This window comes from Diplotaxodon limnothrissa, linkage group LG3, assembly GCF_057381915.1.
Source record: "Diplotaxodon limnothrissa isolate DT_005_m linkage group LG3, D_limnothrissa_male_GT1.1, whole genome shotgun sequence".
Classification (NCBI taxonomy): domain Eukaryota; kingdom Metazoa; phylum Chordata; class Actinopteri; order Cichliformes; family Cichlidae; genus Diplotaxodon; species Diplotaxodon limnothrissa.
In genome coordinates, this window is record NC_140598.1 from 51,302,981 (window position 1) to 51,314,342 (window position 11,362).

The 11,362-nt window shown below is 38.5% G+C and overlaps 2 protein-coding genes across 2 annotated transcripts; both read left to right on the forward strand.

The window, feature by feature from the left end:
• Positions 1-6,169: 6,169 nt before the first annotated feature.
• LOC146636510 (uncharacterized) lies at positions 6,170-8,025 on the forward strand. The gene is made up of 2 exons (XM_085350342.1): positions 6,170-6,735; positions 7,917-8,025. Exons 1-2 carry the CDS (start codon positions 6,170-6,172, stop codon positions 8,023-8,025), a joined length of 675 nt encoding a protein of 224 aa, XP_085206468.1.
• Positions 8,026-8,196: 171 nt separating this feature from the next.
• Positions 8,197-10,662, forward strand: LOC146636511 (uncharacterized). The gene is made up of 5 exons (XM_085350343.1): positions 8,197-8,628; positions 9,002-9,112; positions 9,561-9,727; positions 10,060-10,376; positions 10,652-10,662. The coding sequence occupies exons 1-5, from the start codon at positions 8,539-8,541 to the stop codon at positions 10,660-10,662; spliced, it is 696 nt and encodes a 231-aa protein (XP_085206469.1). The 5' UTR covers positions 8,197-8,538.
• The last annotated feature ends 700 nt before the right edge of the window (positions 10,663-11,362 follow it).

The window sequence follows — 11,362 nt, forward strand, 5'->3', positions numbered from 1 at the left end:
GGTATCAGGCTGTGATGTTCTCCTTTATAGTGGACAGAAATTATGTTTTTGGAGTGGCACAAATAATTTGTGTGGCATCTTATTGAATAAAGAACAGCTGATTATTCTGTAAATAGTTTGAAATGGTTATTAAAAAAAAGGGTAAAAGGTAAATGGATGTAAATAACTTTGTTGTTTGCAAAACTTATTTGCATTTAAAGTTATGAAATATGATTCAATAAACATGTTTGTGGTTGTTACAGTTAAAAAATATCACTTTTTCTACTCTGATTTCATGGTTTTTGTCTGATGTTAGATCAATTGTGTTAATACAGTGTGTCAAAATGAAAACATAACTGTAAATTCTCACACGTGAGGTTGTGCTGAAAAGAATGATACCAAACAAGGCAAAGTAAATAGTTTTTAAAGGTAAAATGTGGAGGGAAAATCAAAAGTAGTTAAAAATGGCCAATTATACCCTGGACCCCAGAGGGTTAAACGTTTTTTTTAAGTAATGCAATAGTTACTTTTCAAGTAATTAATTACTTTTAAAATATTGTAACTCAGTTACTAACTCAGTTACTTTTTTGAAGAAGTAACTAGTAACTGTAATTAATCACCTTTTCAAAGTAACTTGCCCAACACTGACTATAATGCAGTGGCATTCTCTCAGGGCAAGCAAAGTAAGCTAAGCACTGCTTGAAATCTAAAACTAGACGTCGATTCAAGCATAGCAAAGTGAATGTTACGCATCAAACATTCGATCATCTTGTGGCCACAGTTGACTTTTGTCTCCAGAAGCTAACTTTAGTACAAGTCACCAGAATCTATAGTTTCTATAATTTGCATTGGTCAGTGTCCTGTTAACAGGTAGTTTGCTCATGCATTATAGATAAACCTTTTTTCTTTAATGGGAAATGGGGCAGGGATAGCTCAGTAGGTAAAGTGGTCGCCCCATGATCGGAAGGTCGGCGGTTCGAATCCACTTAACGGCTACCCTGAGGTACCCCTGAGCAAGGTACCGTCCCTACACACTGCTCCCCGGGCGCCTGCTTAGTGGGCTGCCCACTGCTTCACTGAGTGAATGGGTCAAATGCAGAGAAAAACAAGTAATTTCCCCATGGGGATCAATAAAGTATCCATTATTATTATTATTATTAAATTGATGGCAGTTTCCCGTGTGGGAGAACAACTGACCCCGGCTTTCACTGCTAAGAGATAAGTTACAATCTGCGTGCATCATACATATGGGCAGACATGTGTGAAAACAGCGACAGCTTTGGTAAGTAAACAAGAAAATTAGATTGTGATTTATCAACAGATTCAACAGAGAGTTTTCTCATACTTTGGCCAAAACGTGTCAAGTAGAGAAGTTATAAGGCATTAATAAGAAACTTTTAATAACTCCTTTTAGCACATTTCCAATGAAACCCTTCACAAAGACGCCTCCGATCACAAAAGGGGTCATCGGCTCTTACAGTGCTGGTTTTAAATCACGAATAGGCGACAGCTCAGTGTCTATATATATATATATATAATACCAACGTTCAGTGTTGACACAAGCTTTGGAAAGAGCACATTATAAAGTTTGTATAGGCTGACGTACTCTTACAGACAACTAAACTAAATATGATACAAATCATACACTGGAAATTCACCTTGAAAAATATTGCTTGAATAACAACTGTAATTCTACTTCTACTAACAGAAGTGCTTTCCTTTAGCTTTCAAGTGTTTAGTATTCAAAACTATGTTTTGACCTTACATTTTTTCATGTGTATGTGTTTTTGCATGTGCGTGTGTGTAGTACACACTGTATTTTTCATGGTGCAACACCTGAAAATTATCACTGCTCACACAAGTCAGGACTTCTTACTGTAGTGTATGAAGTGAAAAATGTTCTGCTGAAAATGTGCCACTCCTGACCAGTCGTTGTGTTTAGCATTTCCTTTGACTGAGCTGGGATTGGATGTTGGTTGCACCAAAAGACTGCACCACACTTGAAGCCTGTGTGGAAAATGGGGAAAGTGTTCTGCTTTTCATGAACTCATGAACTAGTAAGGCAGTCAAGGAATTCATGTTAACATTGGGTCCTATGCTGCTGAATATTTTTGAATAATCCAATGGAAGTAGAAAGCTTTCTGTATAGCTTAACTGGTAAAGCGTGACAGTAAGACTAGTTGGGGTAGTGGTTTGATTCCCCTTGTGGTCGGGCGTGATAAAACTACATGTGTATGCATGGCAGCAAGACGTGATAAAAGCAGCTACCAAATGATATGTGAAGTGAATGCTAATCATCACCAAACAGCAGCAATACATCTAAGGGTTCTGCAGTTTGGCATCAATGTCTCTTGACTTGCACAGCAACTGTAGATCAGTGTAGTTATAATACAGCCCTGGCCCTTGTTCAAGGTAAAATAACAGCCTGATTAGCCCTGTCAAAAATACAGCTGCTACATGGTCCATTCGTGTACCCTTTGGTGACGACAGAGAATGAGAGGAGGACAAAAGAGGAGAAGAGTGGTTTAAAAGACAAAAAGGAAAAGTGCAAGAGGAGAAAATTTAAAGTGCCGATGAGCTTGAGCGGCTGTGTTTCAGAAAAGTGACGTGTTAAAGAAGAAAAGAAAAAAGTCTGAGTTTTGTGGTATAGGAGAGAAGACGGAAAGAAGGTGTGAATGAATGATGAGAAACAAGATGAACAATGGTCCTTTGAAAAAGTAAGACATTAATGAAAACCATTGTAAATGTCAAATTGCCTTTCTGGAGTTAAGAGCCTATTTCAAAAAATTTAAGCTGAAAGAGTATGAAGTGTAAAAGGTGAATAGCGAGGAAGAATAGGCCTAAGATCAGACTGACTGCGAGTTAATGACAGGAAATCGTAACAGGAACAAAGAGGTCGAGAGGCAGCGCTGCCTTATATTGCCTCAAGTATCTCCAAAGAGTCCAGCATACTTATATTTAGCAACCCTCTGTGTGAGCAGTCATGTTTGTACCATGCCCTTTCTAACAGGAGCGGCCTCATAGGCTACATAGGCCTAGAAACTGGCCAGCATCCCTCTGGCAACTGTTGGTCGCTAGGGATAAAATGTAGACTGGACCAGTTGGTTAATGGTTGCTGGCTGTCAGGTACAATTAGTAGACAAGATAGTCAATCAATCAATTTTCCTGTTGACTCCTGGGGGAGCATAGGTCCGCAACAACACCACACCAACGGACTCTGTTCTGGGCTGCTCTCTTTAGCTGGGTCCACGTCATTCCGACGGCCTTCACTTCGCTCTCGACAGATCTTCTCCACATCTGTTTGGGTCTCCCCACTTTCCTTTTCCCTTGTGGGTTCCAGTCCAGTGCTTGCCTTGCGACGTTGTTGAGTGGTTTTCGAAGTGTGTGGCCTATCCAGCCCCATTTTCTCTTCTTGATGTCTTGACCGACCGGGTTCTGGCTGGTTCTCTTCCACAGGTCTGTGTTTGAGATCTTCTCAGGCCATCTGATGTTGAGGATGTGTCGCAAGCACTTGTTGATGAAAATCTGTATCTTGCTGGTAGTGGTCTTGGTCACCCGCCACGTTTCGGACCCATACAGAAGGACTGCTTTCACATTGCTGTTGAAGATGCAGATCTTGCTGTGCTGAGATAAGGCTTTGGAGTTCCAGATGGGTTGCAGGGTGTTGAATGCAAGCCTTGCTTTGTTGATCCGGCTCCTAACGTCTTCATCTGCACCGCCGTCGCTGTTGACTATGCTTCCTAGGTAGACGAAGCGGTTGGTTTCCACCAAGTCTTCTCCCTGTAGCTGCAGTTGATGTGCAGTGCAGTGACAAGATAGTGCTACACCAGAATTTTTCACAGATTCACACGGTTCACACGGTTGCTCATAATAAACAGAAGACGCCAACCTGTCTGCAAAATCTCGCCATTTTCTCTCCGGGATCTAATGAAACTTGAAAAAAATGCCATGCAAACTGGAAACAGGGAACATTTAGCTTGAAGGTAAAAGTTGTGCTCAGAGCAGTTCGTGAAATAGTTGTGAAAAATGAAAGTTTCTTGCATCACTGAACAAGAATTTGTAAGTAATGTGTTTCAACAAGAGTCATACATTGTGTAAGAAGCGTCTGTTTCTTTGTTGAAAAAGCAGAGAGCTGTCATCATGGCAACCAGAGTTACAAAGACATGGCTACTATTGCGTTTTAACCCGAGCCCTAATATTTTTTCTGAAGCTGAGTAGTTTTTCATCTCTAATCCTAACCAAGTAACATATGTGTAATTACTCCACACATATAAAAAAAAATGCAGTGAGCACTGTGTGTATTCAAATAGCTTTTGTGTTGTAGTCATTTAGAAGTTATGCTATTACATTTTTCTGTGTCTCTGTTTATTGTCTGGAGCTTGTTACCGTGTGTGCACTGTGTTACCGTACTTGCTCTCCATTATTCCCATAAAGCCGGCCCTTAAATCATTCAGGAAGCCTATTCAATTTCAAAAGTGAGTACCGCTGAGGTAATTTAGGGCCTCGTGTATTGACCGACTGAGGATTTCTACATCCTGCCTCTTCCTGTGATTCACGTCTCGGATCTGATCAGCAGAAGACACTCAGCTCAAGACTTAAAATATAAAAAAAGATCTATCATCATCTGTGTAATCAGATCTATTAAAACCAGATTATCTGTCTAATGAGTTGGATTTTCTTTATTTTTAGCAAAGCATATTAAGATGATGTCACATACTGTATATACTGTTAGAGAATACCGATTTAAATCCTTAAATTGAATGTTTTGGTTATCGCCATTTATTTTTCGGTTTTTTTTATAGTTAAATGCAGATAAGGTAGTGCTAGCTTGCCTGGTTAGCAAGGTCATCCAGTTATTTATTGTGTTTTTATTTGGAAGTTGGAGACTGACATGAAAGAATGAGTCGATAATGAACTCTTTCAGTCCGCCTCTGAGTACCACAGAATGCTGAGCAACCCTGACTGAGAGACCCAGCGCTGAATGGCTGATATTTGATAACCACAGGTTAGCCCTGCTTTATCATTGGTTCTACTCTAAATAACCAAATGAACGCTGTAATGAACACTTAAAACTAGCGACTGAGACCAACAAACCCGTCTGGTCAGTTTTTAATAGAGGTCTTAAGTGGACGATCTGATTTCCTCGTGTCAGCATTGTTCCCACATCATCATAATTAATGTTGTTCCAGGTTCAACATTGCAAGTGACCAATCACCTTCTTGTGACGTCATTCCTTTGCGACTTCGAAATACCCGCCTTCGAGTATTTCGAAATACAAGTGAAGAAGCGAAAAACCGCCGCCTGTCCGCCTGTCCGCCGAATTTGAAGTCAATTTAGGATACTTTCCTTTAATAAACGGTAAGCATTATACATATGTTCCTCACTTGGCTTGCTGTTTGTTTGCTAGCGATAGGCTACTTGACAACAGCATTAGCTAACCAGTGTTCTCTAGACCAGCGTTCCCCAACTTTTTGGGTGTTTCGTGGCCCGGGGGTTGGGTCAGGCAAAATTGCAGTAGCTTCCCTGATCATTTTACAAACATAAGTGAAGAGAATCTGGACTAAAAGGCCTAGACTTATGGTTGTGTGCTGAATCTATGAATCAAACTATCACCTGGAAACATAATTAACTGGTCCATAGCTGTGAAACTGGACATGAGTTCTTGATTCTATGGAGATTAACAGTAATCCAGAAATTTACAAATTTGTCCTGGTACATCGCGTAGATGTTGTCCCTGGGACATCGCGTAAATGTTGTCCCTGAGACATCGCGTAAATGTTGTCCCTGGGACATCGCGTAAATGTTGTCCCTGGGACATCGCGTAAATGTTGTCCCTGGGACATCGCGTAAATGTTGTCCCTGAGACATCGCGTAAATGTTGTCCCTGGGACATCGCGTAAATGTTGTCCCTGGGACATCGCGTAAATGTTGTCCCTGGAACATCATGTAGAAGTTGCCCTGGGACATCGTGTAGATGTTGTCCCTGGGACATCATGTTAAAGTTGCCAGAGACATACCATATGAAAGTTTAGCTTCTTTTAGCCCCTGTTTGTTTTATATTATTTTATATATATATATATTTTTTAATATTATATTTAATATTTACATTGTATTGCAAAAAACCCCAAAACAAGTTAAAATGAATTAATGAATATTGACTAATTAAACCTTCGTTATTTTTCCACCAGAAATGGACGACATAATTAGAAGAAGTGTTCTGAATGACGAAAAAAAAAGAACTGGAAAAGACACACAACTTTGTGTGCATGTGTCACAATGCCAGGAGGACCCATTCAGTGTTGTGTTAGAAAAATTGAACTCATTAACCCTTCATGGACATTATAAATGTTTAAATGTTGCCTCAGGTAAAGACAGGAAAAGAGACTATTACAAATTCAACTGCATCAGAGCTGGGGAAAAAAGTCGAAACAGCTACAGAGCAGTGGGCTGTAAGGCCTATGTTTCATTTAAAGTACTCAAATGTTGGAAAGACCACACAGTCATCGTGCAGCGTACATATGATAAGCATGATGGGCATGATCCTTCGGACCCAAAAGACGCACATTTCAACAATATTTCCAGTGATTTGAGGAGGAAGATTGAGGAACTGCTTTCCCTTGGAACTAAGCCAGCCATCATACTAACCGAATGTCATAAATGGGCCAAAGAACATGGACACAGAGATCTTCACAACAGAGAGCATTTTGTCACACCACGTGACATTGACAGTGTTAGAACCTGCATGATGAGGAAGAAGCACTTTTTTTTTTTTTTTTTTTCCCTTTTTTCCCTTTTATTTTCACAAATAGTACATAATTACATAACATAATACAGTGTACAATTCAAAACCAAAAAAATAAACAAACAGACAAACAAACATAAAACAAACAAACTGATAACTAAACACACAAAAAAAACCCCAAAAAAAACAGCTCAGTTCCATTACAGTTTAAACACTCAAGAGAATCCCTGTAACATAATATTAGAAACATCAGGTTCCACATAGTTCAAGTATGGTTCCCACACCTTAAAGAATTGATCTGTTTTTGAGTGCAGTATACATGTAAGATATTCCAGTGGCACTAAATCCAACACTACTCTTTTCCAACCTTTAATAGTTGGTACTTTTTCATAAATCCATTGGAGTAGTATATTCTTCCTTGCCGCATAGGTGAGAACACAGTACAATCTCCTATTATTCTTGGATATTAATCGCCGGCTGGGGAGGCCCAGTATGAGAGACAGAGGGTCCATCTCCAATTCACAACCGAAAATCTTCTCCATTTCAAATAGCACATTAGACCAATATTCTTGCAATTTCAAACATGACCAGAAGCTGTGAGTTAGGGTACCAATTTCTGTCTTACATTTAAGGCACATGGGTGAAAGGGTAGGATTATATTGATGTCTGCGAAACATAGATATGTGCATTCTATGTATAATTTTTAACTGTATTGCTTTGGTACGATTACAAACTGATATTGATTTGGCGTAACTCCAGACATCTTCCCACTCCTCATCATCAATTACTATACCTAATTCCTTTTCCCATGTGCCTTTAAGCCTCTGTGACGTCCCTGAGAGTACAGAATATAAAGCCTTATAAAATATCTTCACAGGTACCTCTTTGTCTGTTAAAAATAATAATTTTTCAACAGGAGAGACTTCATGACTCTCACTAAAGTTAGTACTATGCAAAATATAATGCCTTATCTGTAAGTAACGGAAAAAGTCATGCTTGGGGAGAGAATATTTCTCAACCATTTGGTCAAATGGCATAACTACATTATCGGAGAATAAGTCCCTCAGTCTCTGAATTCCTTTGTTCTTCCATTCCTTAAATCCTATATCAAACATCCCCGGTTGAAAGTCAAGATTATTCACAATAGGAGTAAACATAGATGTTAGCTTCAACCTTCCCTCAATTCGACATACAGAAGAAGCACTTTAACTGTGGAGACAGTCAAAGTGTACATACCTTACTTAATGGAAAACATCAAGAACATGTTCTCTTCTATCAACCATACACATCTGACCAAGAACTAATGATTGTTTTGCAGACACCTGTAATGAAATCAAACATGGAGAACTATGCAAAACAGTTAGTATTTGTTGACACCACGCACTGCGTTAACCAGTATTCATTTCCCTTATTCACACTTGTTGTAAGAGATGATCATGGGCATGGAGTCCCTGTGGCCTATGCTATTGTCAGCAACGAAAGTCAGAAAACCCTGGAAACTGTTCTTGGAATAGTTTGTGAGCATTTCCCAACTTCCCCGAGGTAAATAATACATTGACAGCTATTAATTTTGAAATAATTCCTTTTCAAAAAAGTTATAACATGCCAGAATCTAATGCTATAGCTGCAGCATGGGCTGCAAAAAACTTTCCTTTCCAGTTGTTAAAGTTATTCCTATAGGCTGTATGCAGTATTTTATATATCTACTTGTGAGTTGAAATGTTTAATTTGGCATTGAAGTGGTGCTTTGAGATAGCAAAAACATTTTCATACTGTTTAATCTCATTTAGTGTTTTCTTTTTTTCTGTAGAGCATTTATGGTTGACAAAGACTTTGCGGAAATAAATGCTTTGCAGAAGGTTTTTCCAGAGTCAGCTATCCTTCTATGCTGGTACCATGTCTTGCAGGTAAACCACATTGTTTTCTTTTCACGTTGTCTAAGATGCACCTGAAACACATTTTTACAACAGGGTCCTGTTGTTATGATTTGCCTCATTGTGATATTCACCTACTCAGGTTAATGAATATAAAGGGATAAAATGTTGAGTGACTATGTCCATTCATTTAAGACCACAGTGCACTCATCTTCTGGTGGCTGCTTCTCAAAGCTCTTTTTGACATTTAAAAATATGTTTGCCTGGTTGATTTCTGTAATGCACAGGTCCTCTTGTCCAGTGAGTGACAAAGTTATTTTTGGACGTCAGCTTTCTTTTATGCTTTTTGTACAGCTGCTCCTCTGTCTCTCTCTCCAGATTAACTTTTTTTCTCTTACATTCACAGGCTGTTAATCGATGGCTTTCAAAATCAGAGTCCGGGGTCCATGGGCTTTCTAACACCCAAAAGAGAAATGAAATCATTTCTTTCTTTTGTAAGCTGAAAGCTTGCACATCTGTAAGTGTAATTTGTCTATTTCACATTTTGATTTCTTGATTACACTAAGAGCATAATAACTTTCAGTTGCTAAAAAAAGTTACAGAGAGATACAAAATAGATTTTTGAAACAATTTCTAAAACTGGCTTCTTATCTTGCTTATCAAAACAAGTACTTAAGCTGTGCAGAACATCATTGTGTCACCCACTGTGCAGTAGAACTTGTGAGTGGGATTCTTTCACAGACAGATGCTGAAACCAAATATGCTTATAGGTTTAGTGTTCCTTCTTAGCCATTGTAAGGGAAGAAATAATTGCTTCTTAATACAAAAACACGACCTATTATTAATAACTTAAAATTCTTAATGTTATTCAATAAAAGGAAAAGGGCTTCAATACATAATATTAAAGATTTCAATAGGTCTGTTAAATGGATTGAAATATATTCTGTTGCATCCAATTCTCTTAGGAGGACGACTTTAAAGCCACATCAGCAGAGTTCTGCCAGACATTTAAGCAATACCCTTTGGTGTGCCAGTATTTTCAGAAGCACTGGGAAGGCATTGGCCACATGTGGTGTGACTACGGCCGTCGCTTCAGTCACGCTCGTTCTGAAACAAACAATGTGATTGAAAGGTATGATTTATTATTTTGACCTCATTCAATTGTATTGCTGAAAAAAAGATATTATGCTTTAATCCAAGAGGCTAAACTGAGTAGGTTCGTCATGTCATTGCCAGAACAGGTTTTAGGCAAATCCTTTAAATTCTAGCAGCGTTTTTTATGTTATCACAACAAAAAACAGAGTAGGTGGATTTGCCTAAATCAGCTAAACCGGCACAGAGCATTCCTTTATAAAAGACGTGTGCAATAGGTATTCCAATTTTTTAAAAAATAATACAGTCTTGATTAAAACTTTAAATTCCTTCAATTACAGTTACTAATCATTTCAAATAACTGTTTTTCAGATTTTTCCACCGCCTGAAATACCAGTTTTTATCTGGCTACAAGAATAGGCGTCTGGATGATCTGATTGAAGTGCTCCTAGGGAAGGCCGACGACTACTTCTCAGTCATAAAAACCCTGCAAGATGTGGGCTGCATGAAAAACAGGTTTGCTGACACCTTGTCTCAAGTTTCAGACTCTGCTTCAAGACTGATGGAAAGTGGTTGGGCTCTTAAAATTACAGTCAAGAACAGCCATGGAGTTAATGCATATCAAGTCCCATCTGAGTCAAGAGAAGACATGGTGTATGATGTCTGCCCTGTTGAGTCCTACTGCAACTGTACATATGGCTTACGAGGACTTCTTTGCAAGCATCTAGTGTTACTTGCAAAATTAGCAGAGGCTGACAATGACATCTATCCAAACATGGAAATAGACATTTCTACCTTGGCAAGAATTGCAGTGAAAGAAAGGCATTACTTTGTACACTGTGAGGACTTGAAAGTGATAAAAATGCCAAGTTTGTTTGGAAATCTGTGTTTTTTTGCATCGGCTGAAACACTTCAGTGCACTTGTTGTACGTTCTCTCACTATAACACATGTGCTTGCCTGAAGGTGGCTTGTAGCCATTTTAAACAAATGAAAAACTCTCTGAAAAGTCCTCTATCAACTTTGAATGACACTCCTGTAGTTGAAAGCACAGACAAAAAATGCACAGAAGATGCGGTTGGAAAACTAAATGCTGTTTTAGACACAGTTAAACAGTGGGCATTCATTCCAGAGGGTATTACTGCAATGATGAACTGCATACAAATGTCTTAAAAACAAAACAAGTAGGCAAAAGTATATGCCAGTACGAAATAAAGACGACAGATAATGCACGCAAAATTAGGCCATTGTATTCTAGCAAGAAACGTTCGGCCAGCATCGACATTCCAACAGTCTGAAAATGAATGTGAACAGTCGATAACCACTGAAAGAGAGACATCCTCTGGAGAAAATGAAAACCTTTTGGAATACAAAAAAGAGAAGAGTTAAAGCTAAGTATATGCACAAGTAGACTTTTGTGTGACATTTCAAAGGGACTGCATCCATTACTTCTGTTTATTGAAACCTAAAGCTGAATAGCTGTCTTAACTTTCTGCCAAGGAACAGATGAAAAGAAATTGTTTGGTCTCTCAAGCAGTTGTTATTTATGTGTGTTATTCATTACTTTGGCTTGGTTGCTGTTTTTGATACAAATTCATCTGTGCCCATTGTAATATTTTCATATGTTACTATTTTTATATTGCTATGCATTATAAATAAAGGATTACTTATTACTAT